At 36.4% G+C, this 17894-nt stretch overlaps 2 protein-coding genes across 5 annotated transcripts in view; both read left to right on the top strand.

Annotated features, from left to right (window-relative positions):
• The window catches only part of LOC123552110 (probable serine racemase), a 40384-nt gene extending 38956 nt beyond the window's left edge, over nucleotides 1-1428 (top strand). For 3 of the 4 annotated variants that reach the window (XM_053541654.1, XM_045341497.2, XM_045341501.2), the window contains one exon: nucleotides 787-1428. In XM_053541654.1, the coding sequence (XP_053397629.1) occupies nucleotides 787-930 (144 nt within the window). In that variant the 3' untranslated portion in view covers nucleotides 931-1428. The remainder of the gene's footprint in view (nucleotides 1-786) is intronic. The other variant, XM_045341500.2, reaches the window with a different exon arrangement.
• Nucleotides 1429-12598: 11170 nt separating this feature from the next.
• LOC123552108 (sialin-like) overlaps nucleotides 12599-17894 on the top strand; it is a 78170-nt gene continuing 72874 nt past the window's right edge. The window contains exon 1 of the mRNA XM_053541651.1: nucleotides 12599-12707. The gene's annotated coding sequence lies outside the window, so the exon portion shown is untranslated. The remainder of the gene's footprint in view (nucleotides 12708-17894) is intronic.

Here is a 17894-nt window from a genome sequence, read left to right as displayed (position 1 = left end):
CTGTCCATATTGTATTAATAAAATAGGGTTATTATAATAGTAAATTGATCTGGGATGATGTATTCGGCGCGCAAGCGCCGAGTGTGACCCGACCTTGTAAAATCCACGAGAGCCGAATATAAAACCCTGATCTAGCTAGATTCTACTGTTATAATGACCCTTTTATTATATACATCTACCTTTTTGTTTGTTGTTTGCTTATTGAACGAAATCTTCAATGTTTATCGATATTAAAATGGAACTTAGTGAAGTTTTTATGTGCGCTATTTATAGAACTGTGCCAGGTCATGCATATTAATGAAAGTAGTCCGGCAGCATACAATACAGAAGGTACAATACGGAATTATTTTCTGCCTGTTCATATTTAATTGTGAAATACAAGAGCCGATTTTTTACAGAATTTATATAGGTATATCTATTTTATTACATGTAATTACCGCCTCTTGGATAGGCGCACCCTCCGGAGAGGTATATTTATTTATATGAACTGTGCTCACTAGGTGCTTTTATTTACAAGTGCACAATACGTGTATATATACCATATTTCCACATTTTTACTGATGTGCAAGACGTTGCGATTCGGACAAGTAATGTGGAGGCTTATTAGGCACAAGGAAAAGGCGTATTCTTCCAAAAAGTCCGAAGTCATATGCTCTGTGCACGTGCCGGAAGTACACATTTTAAATTTGATAGTATATATCTCATTCGGTATATCGCGTGTAACCGTAGAGGGATCATTACCTTATTTTCTGAAGCTATCGGCTCATGTCCTTTTGTTACTTTCAGGTATTGATTGAAGGAGCAGCGGGAGCTGCTGTAGCAGCGGCTATGTCGAGTAGACTCCAGCAGATTGACGACAGCTTGAAACATGTGGGTGTCGTACTGTGTGGAGGAAATGTTGATATTGATAATTTACCTTGGTACAAGTAGTTAATGAAGAGTGACATACGATATTAATCAAGTCTAATCACAAGGTCTTTCCTAACATTTATACCATATATTTCAATTCAGATGATGTTTCGTTTTTCTTAATGATGCAATACATTGTATTAGGCAAAAACATTAAATATGTTCATTCACGACAAAAGAATATACGGTTACAAAACAGCGTTTGAACAAATAAATACATGGGTCAATGCAAGAACAATATGTCTGAAGTGTCGGCTTGGTAAACATCTGTACATTATTCTTGGCAAGAAAAACATCCCTGAAATGTTGGCTAAATATTCATTTGTATATTAATCAATGTAAGAACAATCATTCTGAAGTGTCGTCTCAGTGAGCACCTGTGAATGAGTCAATACAAGAACAACATTTCTAACGTCTAAGCTATTTAAGCATCTGTACATGAGTCAGAGCAAGAATGTTATCTCTGAAATGTCGTCTCAGTGAGCACCTGTACATGAGTCAATACAAGAACAACATATTTCTAGCGTGTCAGCTCATTAAGCATCTGTACATGAGTCAGAGCAAGAACAATATCTTTGAAATGTCGTCTCAGTGAGCACCTGTACATGAGTCAATATAAGAACAACATTTCTAACGTGTCAGCTCATTACGCATCTGTACATGAGTCAGAGCATGAACACAATCTCTTAAATGTCATCTCAGTGAACACTGTCAGGATTACGTGTTATATGACCCAGGGAAGTGTCTACGCCTTTTGTATCTTGAACAATGAAATGGGTCCAATCGCTCAGGTGACTATGTCTTAGACTAGCTGTCAAACGATGTAGAATGTCCTTTGTTAAAACGAAGGTGGTGAGACCTATATATCTCATATATAAAATTTTTCTCTGGCTACCTTGATTCGTGTGCCAATGATTCGTAAATGATTTCAACTATGAGCTAGATAATTTCAGGGATCAGGCAAAAATCACTCAATGATTCAACTATCAACCTTCAACTATTGAAATCAGCTCAAAATCCTATAGGCTGGAGATACTATACTTGACTTGTCTTTTTGTCGAAGTTCCCGTCAGACAATGTCTTTGAACAACAACGTACGAGTCCTATCGCATAGATGCTCAGCCTATGTCCTCTAGCTTAATTAAAGCTGTAACTCAATATGTTTGTCCTGACTCCTGTTTGCTCAACGCCTATATGCTATCATATATAGCATTCAACTATCATATAGATAAAACTCCGATGTCTTGGCTGTACTTCGCTTATAACGCTGAACCTCGTAAATAAGCTGGAACTCTCCTACTGCCTCAGTAGATTACCAAACACTATATCTCTGCCCAGCTTTCTGATGCTCAGCCTATAGTTGCTATCGTTTATAGCATTCAACTACCGTTAAGGTAAAACTCCACTGTGCTGGCCCCATAGCTCGAAACCTTCTGCAACTCTTCTTTAGTCTATGAACTTCAAACATCTTTTTTTAATAATTTATCCGCCCTGACAGTGTAGTTACAATAACTTCCTCATCAAGGTACTGGGATATACACCAATCGCTGGATACAGAATGAATACTCTGTCATCCATATACCTATTTATACCTTAGCAGAAGTTAGCTTCGATTGGTGCTATTTATTTAATCCCCCGCCGTGGCGGATGGATTTTAGGAATGGTCTGCGTCCGTCCTTCCGTCCGTCCATCCGTCCGTCCTTCCGTCCGTAACACTTTCGTGTCCGCTCCATATCTCCTAAACCCCTTGAAGGATTTTCATCAAACTTGGGTCAAATGATCACCTCATCAAGACGATGTGCAGAACCCATGAGTCAGCCTTGTCGGTTCAAGGTCAAGGTCACAACACAAGGTCAAAGGTTTGAGCCTGCCATTTTGTGTCCGCTCTATATCTCCTAAACCCTTTGAAGGAATTTTATAAAACTTGGGTCAAATGATCACCTCATCAGGACGATGTGAAGAACCCATGAGTCAGCCATGCCAGCTCAAGGTTAAGGTCACAATTCGGGGTCAAATGTTTGAGCCTGCCATTTTGTGTCCGCTCTATATCTCCTAAACCCCTTGAAGGAATTTTATAAAACTTGGGTCAAATGATCACCTCAACAAGACGATGTGCAGAACCCATGAGTCAGCCATGCCAGCTCAAGGTCAAGGTCACAACTCGGGGTCAAATGTTTGAGCCTTCCATTTGGTGTCCGTTCTATATCTCTTAAACCCCTTGAAGGAATTTTATAAAACTTGGGTCAAATGATCACCTCATCAAGACGATGTGCAGAACCTATGAGTCAGTCATGCCGGCTCAAGGTCAAGGTTACAACTTAGGGTCAAAGGTTTGAGCCTTCCATTTTGTGTCCGCTCTATATCTCCTAAACTCCTTGAAGGAATTTTATAAAATTGGGTCAAATAATTACCTCATCAGAACGATGTGCAGAAATTATGAGTCAACCATGCCAGCTCAAGGTCAAGGTCACAACTAAGGGTAGAAGGTTTGAGCCTTCCATTTGGTGTCCACTCTGTATCTCCTAAACCCCTTGAAGGATTTTCATCAAACTTGGGTCAAATGATCACCTCACCAAGAACTCATGAGTCAGCCATCTCAACTCAAGGTCAAGGTCACAACTGAAGGTCAAAGGTTTCAGCTCTGATTCTCCTAAACCCCTTGAAGGATTTTCATGAAACTTGGGTCAAATGATCACCTCATCAAGACGTTGTGCAGAATTCATGAGTCAGCCATGTCAGTTCAAGGTCAAGGTCACAGCTAAAATCAAAGGTTTACCCTTTCACTATCCATAGCAGTGGCGGGGGATTTAGCTGTCGTTCAGACTGCCTTGTAGAACTTGTTTCTGATTGGTTCAAGTTCGAACATATTATTTTACAACGAGTACTTTCTCTAACAAATAGTTGGTTCCCGTTAACTATTGTTTATCATAATAATGTGTGATGCTGGGATCCAGCTATAACTGTAATTAACCCAAATCGTCCATAAATGACCCAAGTCCTATTATTAACAGCAATTCAAGTATAATTATAGCAATGATACAATGAAAAAGGAGTCAAGCAATATCTGTGCTTATTTATTAAGTTAGCAATATATCAACTATACAAATTATTCTGACAAACACCTGTGCATAAGTCAATACAATAGGGAGTTTCTAAAAAAAGCTTATAGCTTCCTACTCAATCCTCTATGTGTGTATATTTGCAAAACTGTAACAATTTTAACTATATCAATAGATACTGTTTAAACCAAGTCAATACAAGAACAGCATTTCTAACGTGTCAGGTCATTAAACATCAGTACATGAGTCAGAGCAAGAACAGTATCTCTATAATGTCATCTCAGTGAGCACCTGTGCATGAATCAATACAAGAACAACATTTCTAACGTGTCAGCTCATTAAACATCTGTACAGGAGTCAGAGCAAGAATTATATCTCTGAAGGGTCGTCTCAGTGAGCACCTGTGCATGAGTCAATACAAGAACAACATTTCTAACGTGTCAGCTCATTAAACATCTGTACAGGAGTCAGAGCAAGAATTATATCTCTGAAGGGTCGTCTCAGTGAGCACCAATGCATGAGTAAATTTGTTTCAAATTTATGGAACCATAGAATCAAAAAATTATTGTACTTCGTGCAAAGCTGCTAAAATGCATATCTGTTACTCTCTATACCTTCAAATAAAATTTTATTCAAGAAGGGAACCATTTCATCCATTTTGTATTGAAAAATATGGATATTCACAGGTTTCAGCTTATTTCGGTTTTACTCTTATCCGTGGAAGTATGCGCTGAGGATACTTTCATTTATATTTGAATTCGGATACAAATATAAGTGTCTCGGAGTTCGTATTATGCATTTTCTATTATTTTCAAGCAAATATAGGTAATAACGAGTTTATCGACGGTCTAAGTGCCATTTTCTTTATATAGAAAACAATTATAAGCGGAATTTCAAACAAGTGAAACTATATCGTACCTTAAAGTTATGAGTCATCATGGCAATAGAGGTGCTTACAATATCTTATATCTCACTCCTTTCGTACTATTAAAAACATAAAATAAGTTTGTCTTTTTCGTTTCATGTAGATTCAAAACATTTTATATCAAAAGTAAGTAATATATTTGTTTAGATTAAATATCTAAAAGCAATGCTCCTCATGGAAAAATCACGTGTGCCTGTTCTTATTATCACGGACAATTGTTGAATCTGAACCAAGTACAATTCGATGAGTTTATACGCTTGCGGAATAATTTCACAAGGACGTAGCGCGAGTGAATTATAAACGATGGGTTAAAACATGGTACTGTTAAGGTGGTAATACGTTTTGAATTTGCAGTGCATGACAAAAACAAAGAATATTCAGTTCTTTCTAAATATCATTACGTTATGATTAAAATAGAAAAAGTGGAAACTTCACAGGTCGCTCAACACGATAAAAACGAAAATGTTGCAGGCTCGGTTAGATTGAGCCTGTTCATGGATGGTAGTGAAAATGCATGCTACCGTCCACGCCCTCTAACCCCGGGTTGAGCAGAACTCAACATTTACACATGCTAAAAGTACAAAAAGCAATTTAGAGACAACCGCAGATGTATTCAAACGGCGGTGAACATGGAACCTTCAATGATACACGGGTTGTGGCGTGTAATTCCATGAAAAGCGGCGTTTGGTCCCCAGATAAAGTAATGGGTTTGCCCCAAACGAGAAAACAATGGGCAGAACTAAACAAACTGGAATTTAGAAAGGGGATCTGAGCTTATGGAGCCTGCATATCACAGGAACAGTCAAAAGACAAAATTAAAAAGCAGGCACCATATCCAAGGGGTGATCATACAATACCCAAGGCTATGAAAGCGGGAGTAATGGAACCACCCTGGCCGAAATGGTCATGCTGAGAAACTAAACAGTACCATTTACACGACATAAAAGTCGTGCTGAACGATCTGAGAAGATCGAAATATAACAGCCCTGATTGAATGTACGGGGAGAGTTTTTACGGCCGCCACACGGCACAAACAACGCTGCTGTGATAATAAAATAGAAAAAGTGGAAACTTCACAGGTCGCTCAACACGACAAAAACGAAAATGTTGCAGGCTCGGTTTGATTGAGCCTGTTCATGGACGGTAGTGAAAATGCATGCTATCGTCCACGCCCTCTAGCCCCAACCTATTGATTTTTATCCGCCAGAAAAGAACATTTTTCATATCTTAAGATAAAAGTTTTGGTAGCCTTAGTACCATTAACGACAATAAAATAATATCAACTGAAATTCTTGAGTGACTTTAGTGAGCTCAACAAAACCATTTAAAGAACAAATATTGATGTGGAATGCATAGTAAGTTACACACCACTGTTATCTACAAAGATACCTACAAAAGCAATGCATATGCAGAATGGATATAACAATAATTTTAACAGATCGTGAAAACTAATGACTGAATTTAATAGGTGTTTGATGACTCATGGCCTAATTAAAAGTTTGCTCTTATTTGTACCTCCTAAAAGTTTGTTTGAAGTTTGATTTTCTTAAAAATGTGTTTCCTAAACTATAGCTAACAACTCATAAATTTATATAATTAGTATACTACTAATATTATACACTAATTAATTCATAATTTAAACCGCCCCGATAGCCTAGTGGTAGAGCGTCCGCTTCGGGAGGTCGTGGCTTCGATCCCCGGCCGCGTCATACCAAAGACGTGGTACCAGTAGATCCTTTGCTTGACGCTCAGCATTTGTCGGCGTTTTGGCGCTGCGTCTTCACTGACGTCACTTCCGTAAACATCCTTGTTTATGCAACGTTACTCATGAACAGAAGTAAATAGAAATTGAACATTGGAAAAGCTTATTTATTCCTTCCACTACATGATCCCGACATTGGTGCCGTGACTAAAGAAACATGAATTTACAGAAGCTACAAACGCAACGAGAGGCACAGAAGTGAGTTGTTCACAGATACTTAGAAAAATTAGACGAGGCAAAAGCGAATGATGATTTGATAGAGTTCGATACCATTCTGAAGGTTCTACAAACTAAAGTTGAACATATACAGACATTGAGTGAGAAGATACTACATCTTACAGATACTGACAATACTGAAGACGAGCTTCTAAACACTGAAGAATTTTCAATGAACTTGGAAGTCAAAATTCAGAAGATGCATACGTACAGAAATTCACGGGATACAAGTACAGGATCAAACTTGCAGGGGCGTAGAGATGAGGAGACACGAGATGTGCATACTTCAGAACATAGCGTGAGTATTGTTTCGTCGAATTTTTCAAAATATCATAAATTGCCGAAATAAACACTTCAAACGTCCGATGGTAACATCTTGCTTTGGCAAACCTTCAAGGACTCCTTAGAGTCGACTGTGCACAACAATGTCAATCTTACCGGTGTTCAGCGATTCAGCTATCTTAAGAACCAGCTCGAGGGCGAAGCAGCGAGAACTGTAGAAGGGTTTACATTAACCAATAGTAACTATACTCACACATTGAACTTACTGAAAGAGAGATTTGGTCAAGAACATAAAATTGTACATGCAACAATGCAAGCATTACTTAACTGCAAGCATTATTTAACTTACCTTTTCCTGCAAGCAATATTTTCAGCCTTCGGAACTTTCATGATAAACTTGAGGCCTATATCAGAAGTTAAGAATCTTTAGGCCAGAACCAAGATACATATTGTAATTTGTTAGTGCCAATTATTCTTGATAAACTGCCGGCGGAAGTAAAAATAATCTCGCAGGTAAACATGGTGACACGAACTGGCAATTACCAGAACTTAGACGTGCTTTTACATCGTGAAATTTCTATTCTGGAAGCGGGAAATTCATCAAGTGTACCCACGCAGAATCAAACCCTAGAACGCGTTGGAAACTAGCAGTGGTGACTGAACTTATTCATGGAAACGATGGACTTGTACGTTCCGCGGTTATAAAAAGTAAAGACGGTATCACAAATAGACCGATTACAAAGTTATATCCGCTTGAAGTGCTGAAAAGTGATTAATTTGTATAAATGTGAAACGTTTAAGTGAAACTGGCTTCTCTTCTCTTATACCCTCTTGGCGATGGATTCCATCAGGAATGAGGTGTCAAGAGTGATCAACCTAAAATAGATTATGTATAAACTAACTCATAAATTAAAACAAGAAAAGAACATACTGTTATCTTACATCCAAATCACATAAGAATTCCTATTCTTTCAATCAACTGTCACTAATTAAGGCTGCAATCAGACAAAACACATCCCTTATTTTCACATAGATAGTTTGGATTCATCTAATATGCACAAGATTGGACACAAAATTTTAGTACCAACTGTGTATCACAATAATGCTAAGATATCTCAGTCGTAACGTGTCCTTAAATATCATTTCGATTCTAACATGTCTTTTACGTCAACAAGTAGATGAAATAAAGACGCACTATTACATGGTGCATATATGGCGCCAATTATAGTAGGTCGACGTGACGTCAATGTGTTACTGTGTTTTAACAGTGTTAACATATGGGAAGTTACCCGTCCCGAGGAATAACTTCGGAGAGTGTAGACGTTTAATAATGAGTTCTTTATTATGTGCATAGGCAAGCCTAAATTTGATCAATATCATTTCGGAAAGTCCCATATTAATTATTTTCTATTGTCAAAATAATTTTTGATTCTTACATACTTTAAAGTTATAATCCTGTTCCAAATCACCGTTAAAAGAAAGCAAATAACTTTGTAGATTTGTAGAAAACAGTATAATGAACACATTCGCCCGTTAGTCTGACTTGGATGGCCAAATATTGTTGAGATACGAATGGATATAAAATTATAAAATATTTAATGACCCGCGGCCAGGCTTCGCCGATTTCCGTAAATCAACGAAGACAGGGTCACGTGACGAAAATTTAAATACGTCGAAAACAACAATGGCTGATTGGCCGTGATAGGATTTTGTGTAAAGACGGCATTTACAAATATTTTGCTTTTCTCTGCCATTTCTATAAAAAATATATTTATGTTATCAAATTACGCCTGTTGTTCAATAAAAGTAAAGGCAGTTTACCAGAAAATGCGATACGAATGTGCTAGACATGTTGTTGTTGTGTTTCTTAAAATAGATTTAGCGTGGGTCTTTGTACGGTCCCGTTAACAATCAGTTCATCTACATCTGCATGATAGCCCCCACAGTCAATAACTGACTATGACTGGCAGGCGACTGTCTGGTCGACACTTTGATGATTAAGCCGCAATTGAAAACACAAATTAGTGTCCAATATTAAACTCAGTACTACCATATTACAAGTTGAAAGTTAAAAGATGATAAAATCATAAATTTCAGGTTAGAACATCAGTAATCTAGGCCACTACTGAACTCGTTAATAGTAGCACTGGATTTTACATGATGTCGTAGGTTGTTCCCGAGCCTAATGGTTTTAGGAAAAAATGAGTTCATGTGATAATGTGTGCGAGAGGAGGGAATATGAAAGTTAAGGTCCCTAGATTCTAACTGGTACTGGTGATCTACAAAAACAATGGAATGATGGATTTTATATAAAATAATTAGGGATTTGAAATTTCTCCTTGTTTCTAACGTTTGCCATTTAAGTACAGTTAAAATTTCTATGATGCTTGATCTACAGTCATAGTTGATTAGAACATATCTGGCTGCAGCCCTCCGTACTCTTTCAATTTCATATGTTAGATTTTGTTTTGCCATGGATGCCGAACAGTTGAGCAATGTTCCAATTATTATGGGTGAAAATATGTTTTATACGGAGTTTCTTTAATTTACATATTCAATATTTGTTTGAACATTTCTTTTCATGTATTTTAGGGTCCTGTTTGCCTTGTTTGATACATTTTGTAAGTGATTTCCAGCTGAAGTCCTCACTGATGGTTCGCCTAAATATTTAGCATTTTAATAGTTTTAAATTCATGGATATGTAGCTTATAGGGAAAAGCAATGCTTTTTTGCTTTTTTCTTTTTTATTTGATATCCTTACCACTTCGCATTATCAGAATTAAACTCCATGGACTAGGTCTTTCCCAAAGTTCTAATTTATGGAGGTCCTGCTGGAGAGTCTCACAAACATGCATGATATTTATTGTGAGATAAACTACTGTATCATCAGCAAAGAGTCTTACGCTGCTTTTAAGTGAGTCTGGCAGGTCACTGATATGTTAGGAAAAGGCAGGCCTAAGGACATACCCTCGGGGTACCCCTGACAACAGAGGTAGTATATCTGACTGGTGACCTTATGTGTTCGTTTTTTAATGAAAGATTTAATCCACGTGGATTTTTTCTGTCTATATTTAATAAAAAAAGCTTGTAGACCAAAAGGTTGTGGTCGACTTTGTCAAGCGCTTTGCTAAAAGCCATTACTATTGGGTCTGTCTATTTACCAGCTTCAAGGTTATCAAAAATGTCTTGACAAAAATCAGTTAACTGAGATTCACAAATCAGTTAACTGAGATTCACAACTGTAATTTGAGTGGAAGCCATGTTGGAAGGAATTAAGCAAATTGTAATATCTAGATGATTTATAATATTTGATACTAAAATATGCTCCATCAGTTGGAAGCAATGCAAGTAAGAGAATAGGCCTGTAATTGCTGGCTTTGCTTCGTGGGCCCTTTTTACTGGGACAACGATAGCCGTCCTCCAGTCTTGTGGAACACTGCCAGTACCAAATGAAGACATGTCAATTTTAGTGCCATTTTATAGAAGAGCAGTATTTAAGCTGTGGGCGGATATAGGTGTGGTTTCTTTTACTTTCCTGTTGTTTGTTTTGAAGTAGATCCCTCGGAAGCACCGAGATCAAGGCAAACAGTGAAAATTGCAGACTCGGTTTGATTGATAAGATACAGATATACTGTAATGATATATGGATAGTGAATACGGCTCTCGCGCATGAATAATGAAGTAAGATAATACATAAGATACAGATATAGATAGATAGACAGACAGACATACATACAGAAACTCTCTGAGTATTGTCAATAATTAGTTCCAGACTTATCAACCGAAATATGAAGGAAAAAGTAAGCATATTACATGATATTCAAACCATGATGTGAACTTCTATAGATGACATTTTTATTATTTATACTTACAATCATTGTTTTATTGCATATATATTATACGATGACAACAATATTGCACATAGACATAAAATTAGCCTTTTTCTATATTTCAAATCACTTCCTGTTTATGTGCGACTGAAAATTAAAGAAAAGTAAAGAAAATCAGTTGAATGACTTCAGTACAATGTAATACAAAACTGCCGTACGAATAGCTACCTGCGGGTTATTTCACTATTCATAAGGGACCGTACAATAAGCCATTTCCTTTAGCGTAGTTTCCGAATTCTTACGGAAATGTTACGGACATATCCGAATGATGATGGTTGTGTCACTGAAATCGAAAGTTAACATTTTTATATCCGTCTCCATCGGCGGAATCTTTCAATTTACAAGTAAATTTATCCTGCCAATGTCTTCGTTAACGGAAGTTTTATACGTTGCTGTATAAAAATGACATTCCTATTACATTCGCTATGGAATATTCTGCAGGTAAATTTGAGGAAGAGTAAAACGAAGCTTTTACTGACATTAAATGCAAGTATATTGTAGATAATATCATTAATACATCGACTTTTTCCACGTGAGGAAAAAAAGGAAGTTGTTGGCATATCTATAATATATAAAATTTTAAAACACCAACGGCTTGCGACCCTTGTCAATTATCACGGAAGAATTATAGAATTTACAATCTGTCTACCTTTTTCTCTGAGACACAAACTTCGTGTTTTCGGAAGTCTGGAGGTGTGTGCATTCACATAAATAGACCAAATGCCTGTTAATTATACCCTACCCAACACAAGTTCCACATTGTGAGATGTTGAGAAGTCCTTGCCATTCAAATGATCGTGATTGGGAATCCATCTACTTGCTCTGTATATTGTAAGAACTAAGAATGTTATGCACTTGAATTCAGGGACAGTATAGCTGGATTCATCGTCTCATTTAATTCATTCATTCGGACGTCATAACGCTATCATATGTGTAATTTAGTCACTAAGTAGACCATATCACGCAAATAAATCATTTTATACAATTGAAGAATTCAACGATAGTACAAAACGCTGATTATGTATGCAAAATTAGTATGGAACACGGGTTTAAAACCAGTCATTGTTACATGTAATTAGAAAATAGAATCACATGCAGTTTAGTTATAATACCATGTTGATAATAAGGGCTTAAGTCTAAAGTTTAAATATCCGTTGAATTTAAGGAAGACAGAAATGAACATTTTTGACTAGCCTCAGTGTGCTACCCAACATCTCAACATTTAAATCATATTATGAGCAGACGAAAATACATGCCCATAATTTACATTCGTGAAAAATACTAATCCTGCATTCATTGTTAGTTTAACTTTTCTACATTTACACAATATAGTAAACAATGTAAAAATAATATATTTTTATATAGTAGGTGGCCATTATATATTTTTTCGATGCGCTTTAATCATTCCAGATAGCCTTATATGTTGAAACAAGTGTAGGCTGATTATTTCAATAATGATATAATGATGAAAAGTTTTCGTTCAAACACTGAAGCAATAATTGTATTAATGCAACCTTACTGCAACATGTAAGATATGCAACATAGCAGAGTATAACAGATAACACAACACAAAAAATGAACAGACACTATAGTAAGAGAGAATACATCACGGATATAGCATAATGTAAACTCAGGCTGTTATTCAATGTATCTGGAACTGAAAGGTATGCACTTGTTTTTGAAATTTACTTGACATTTATTGTTAGACATTTGCGAATTAAGACGAAGTGGACTGTGGACACCTAGGACGATCGATATTTTAAGGGGGACATCTCAACATTTAAATCATATTATGAGCAGACGAAAATACATGCCCATAATAACGATAAGGTGTGTCTTATCATCCCCTGCCGAATGAGAAGGGATATTGTTTTAACGTTGTCCATCCGGATGTTCGTTTGTCCGTGCGTCTGTGCGTCCGTCTGTCAGAAATTGAAAATGCGTATGATCCAAAAATTATCCAAAATGTGTTTCAGATAGAAGCACCAGACCTCAAACAATTATAAAGAAACACACGACCTATGCTCATTCGTAGAATTATTCTCCTTGACCAAGAAAAACAGAGTTTTTGTATGAAAGAAAATGCTATAATTAAAAAATTATTTCAGCTAGAACTTCTAAACTTCATTTAAAGTTTAAAGTATTAATAAGCACATGATATTTTCTCACAAACAATATAATCCTCCTTGACCCAGTAAAAACAGGTATTTTCCCTTAATTTGCTTGCGATAAAAAAATGAAAATCCTTATAAGTAAACAAGTATTTCAGCTAGAATCACGAAACTTCGCATAATTATTAATTAGCAAATGGCCTTTGCTCATACATAGAATTATCCCTTTTTACTCAGTAAAAACAGAGTTTTCCCGTTGATTTGGTATATAAATGAAATTGGTTAAAATTCAAACAAGTACTTAAGCTACAATCACCAAACCTCAAATAATTATTAATTAGAACATGATGTTTGCTCACACGAATCCCCCTTTATGCAGCAAAAGCAGACTATTTACCTTGATTAAGATTTGGTAAAACATAGGGACTTCTGACAGTATCTAAATAACCTATTCATGGATCTTCATGAAACTTTACACACAATTTTATATAGATCATTATAAGGCTGTGGTACACACGTAATTTTGTCAGGATTTCTTCAATAACCAGAGTTATTGCCCTTTGATTATTTTACATTCCATAACGTCCAACATAACAATGCGACTTCATGAAATTTAACTTCAATATAGATCACTACAGGGCGCTGATGCATGCGTACCTTCATCAGAATCTCTTCAGTAACTGCAGAAATATTGTCCATTAATTGTTTTAAAAATTCAGTAATTCGCACAAAACAATATTCATTTTATCCATTGATAAATCCTCATGAAACTTATAGATCACTACGGAGTTTTTCCCCTTCATTTTGTAAAAATAATAGGAAACTAGAATGTGTCTGTAGGACACAGGGTGTGCCCCAACTGGTACATTTGTCACAAATAAGGGGAAATCATTCAAATGTTTGCAGTCTTAATGGTGTATAGCCTCCAAAAAAAATTATGAAATGGATTCATTATTCTATACCATACACTTTTTGAGCTATGAGCATCACAAACAAAAAATCCACTATTTTGGCTATTTCAAGGGCCATAACTCTGTAATAAACGCTAAAATTCTCAAGAAGAACGCCAAGTGTGCAAGGTCACATTATGATAAAGACTCAAGCAAGGTTTCATGAATTTACATTAAATACTTTTTGAGTGAGGCACATAATTAGGTGAAAATGTGCATTTTTTTATTATTTCAGGGGCCATAACTCTTGAAATAGGGGGCGGACCCAGATGAAAAATAGGAGGTGCGCAAGTTCATATCATGATAAAGATTCATGCAAGGTTTCATCAATTATATCAAATACTTTTTGAGCTAGGCGTGTCACAAGGTGAAAATGACTATTTCAGGGGCCATAACTCTAGAAATAGGGGGCGGACCCAGATGGAAAATAGACGATGCGCAAGTTCATATCAAGATTAAAACTCATGTAAGGTTTCATGAATCTATGTCAAATACTTTTTTGAGCTAGGCGTGTCACAAGGTGAAAATGTGCAATTTTGACTATTTCAGGGGCCATAATTCTAAAATTAGGGGCCGGAGCCAGACGAAAAATAGAAGGTACACAAGTTCATATCAAGATAAAGACTCATGCAAGGTTTCATTAATTTATATCAAATACTTTTTGAGCTAAGCGTGTCACGAACTTCGGATGCACGGACGGACGGACGGACGCACGGACAAGAGCAAATCTATATGCCCCCACCACTCATGGGTGGAGGGGGGGGGGCACAACAACAAAACGTTGGACGGTCCTTTTGTACTTAACTTGTGTCTATCGTGAAATAAATATACTTCATAATATACTCCCCTCATTCACAAAACAATTTATTAGCGAGGGATATAAATTCACTGAATTTTATTGTTATGCCAATATTTTGCATAGGGGAAATCATGGATTTGGGGATTATAGATTTAGTTTTGTCTGTCCGTCCTTCTGTCAGTCAGAGAACAATTTTTTATACATATTACCAAACGTTTCTGGTCTAACATCATCACACGTTATTGAAATGTTCTTCAAAATTACAAGTCATGCATCTGAGACAAAGTAGTCAAGTTAAGCTAGTGTGATCGCTAGTCGTCTGACTTAAACAGTTTCGCTTTGATAATAATAACGACCAAATAGTATTGCGACTTGGTCAGAATCTTTGTCTTAACAAAATGACGGACGATATAGATAATAGGTTGGAAGAGTGTTAAGTATCATTTCTATTATATATTATCTCCTAGATATCAGTGTCCCTATATTTATAAAAAGAAATGTTCTGCCCCAGTTTCATATATAAATATGACATCTAGAGAGTAAAGAATGTTTTCCTACGATTTAATTTACTGTCCTATTATACCTTTTAACGTTAGATGACAAAGTTTCAAACTTGACCTAGAATTAATAAAGGCAAATATTATGACTGTGGTTCATCAGGTAAACAATTTAGTCTCAAGGGTGTTTACATGCTTTGTTATTTGGCTTAATGACCTAGATGTTCACCCCGTTTCAAAGTTAACCTACATTTCATAAAGGCAAATATTCTGACTCAGTTTCATAAGATCCAGCAGAAAATGTTGCCTCTAAAGTGTTAAGAATGTTTTATTTTCTATAACTTGACCTAGTCACATATAATGACCAAGTGTTAAACTCTGCCGAAATTTTCTCACCACAACATTCTGACTACGTTTCATTACGATTGGACTAAAACTGCCACCGCGAGGGTGTTAATCGTGAAATTGTGAACGACGGACGACACAGTGCTTCCGCAATAGTTATACTTACATCTTAGGTGCGCAACTCCTAACGTTCCAAAACAATTTTATGCCGGTCGTTCAATACTTTTTTGCGACAGTTGTTCAATACTTTAAGATAAGTGTATCAAAACTTTTCTCTGACGGACAGACGGATGGTCGAACAGACGGAGCCAAATTTACATACCCTACCCAGGGACTCCTCTGCCATTCGCCAATGTAGCCAAATGCTACAAATTCAAAGAACTGGCTACAGATTTTTGAAAGTGGGGACAGGATTGTTATTAAAATGTGGCCAAATTTCAGCAATTCAAATTCAATTTTGCACTTTCTCTTAAAAAAAAGGCTACAATTTTATAAGATCAATGGGGGCTCTGCCTACCGCGTAGTAGTGGCATAATAAGCCAGACGTATCAACGTACGCGCATTTTCCCACCGCAAATAATATAATAATGTTGAGATGGCCCCCATGAAAAATCTATCGGCTTAGATGTTCACACTCCACTTCGTCTTAATTCGCAAATGTCTATTATAAGTGGGCAACACATGTAGATATTTACAAATGTAGATGACGACTAATAAAGAAGATCTTTGAAGCTTTATAGTCAGTTACTGAAGCTTAGAATGAATTCCCTTCACTCCTGTACCCTAAGTCAGTACTAACTTATATTGTTCATCATTAAAACATGTCTTGATAATTGACTATAGAATAGAATATAAGATTTATACTGTCCCGTGAATTTGGCACAAGGTAGGGGTAAGAGTGCAACTAAGACAATGTTTATTGACTTTCTGATATATAAAACTGACAATAAAATAAACTCCTACCTGCGTAAAAAACAATAATCATCCCCTTGAATTAATCAGAACATGCTTTATTTCCACATTTTTAAACACTACATGTCCTAAGCGCTGAAAATTTCACTTTCACTTCCAGACTAAGTCAGAGAGACACTAAATTTACACTTTTCCAAGAACTATAATTAACACAAACACTTTTGCTTCTACTTAATAAAAAATAGATGCCTTAAATTAGGCATATATCAGATGTGCATGAACTTAGCCAGAGCAGCCAGAGTAGTCAGAGTAGCCAGAGTTTCTAGGATTTTAACATGTTCTGGCTACTCAGCCAGAGTAGCCAGAGTTTCTAGGATTTTAACATGTTCTGACTACTCTGGTCAGCCGGAGTAGCCAGAGTAACCAGGATTTCATTTGCTCTGGCTACTCTGGCTGGCCAGAACAGCCAGAATTTCAGAGATGCCCATTGGTTCTAGCTACCCTGGCTAGCCAGAGAAAATACAGTAAAACCTGTTGCGAAATGACCCTTTTGGTACTCTCAGGGTTGATTTATTTTGTGTGTTTTATGTATCAAGTGATTCATGAAACGGACTTCAAAAAATTGTCTTATTTTTCAGACAGCAGTCCTAAAATTGTTGAGTCCAAACACAGTCAGTATCGTTTCATACACATACACAAGTACCGAGTTAATACAACATGGCATGTTGATTGTCTGTCTGATGGCATTAGTTGATTATAAAGGTGATCACAATCAATCTTTTGAATGGCATTTTGCGTTTTGATTGGCATATCACAGGGACCTACCTTTTTCCAAATACCATTATTAAGCCGCTTTAAGCGTATGTGTTCACATGCCAACATTTCGTCAACTTCCACAACTTTAAAATGCAGTTTTCAGGAATTGGTTGTTGCCAACAAGTATGAAAAAATATATTCTCCAATTTCTTTTATATTATGTCTAAAAGTGTAATTTGGTACAAATTCAAGGCAAACACTGAAGTTAAATACACTCAACAAAATTCCTAATTGGTCAGTTTATATTGTATTACTATTTTAATAATAATTCATGTATTCGCACGAAATTTCACATACCGACATTTGAATAGGTACTGGAGCTAATTATTGATTTATTTTTGGCGACTTACAGCCAAAGTAACCGAATTAGGCGTTTTGACTGACATTACATATTTTGCACGTGCAGGACATGTGAACAAAC

Source organism: Mercenaria mercenaria, chromosome 4 (assembly GCF_021730395.1).
Source record: "Mercenaria mercenaria strain notata chromosome 4, MADL_Memer_1, whole genome shotgun sequence".
Lineage (NCBI taxonomy): Eukaryota > Metazoa > Mollusca > Bivalvia > Venerida > Veneridae > Mercenaria > Mercenaria mercenaria.
Note: the sequence above shows the minus strand (reverse complement) of the source record. Positions and strands in the feature narration are given on the sequence as shown.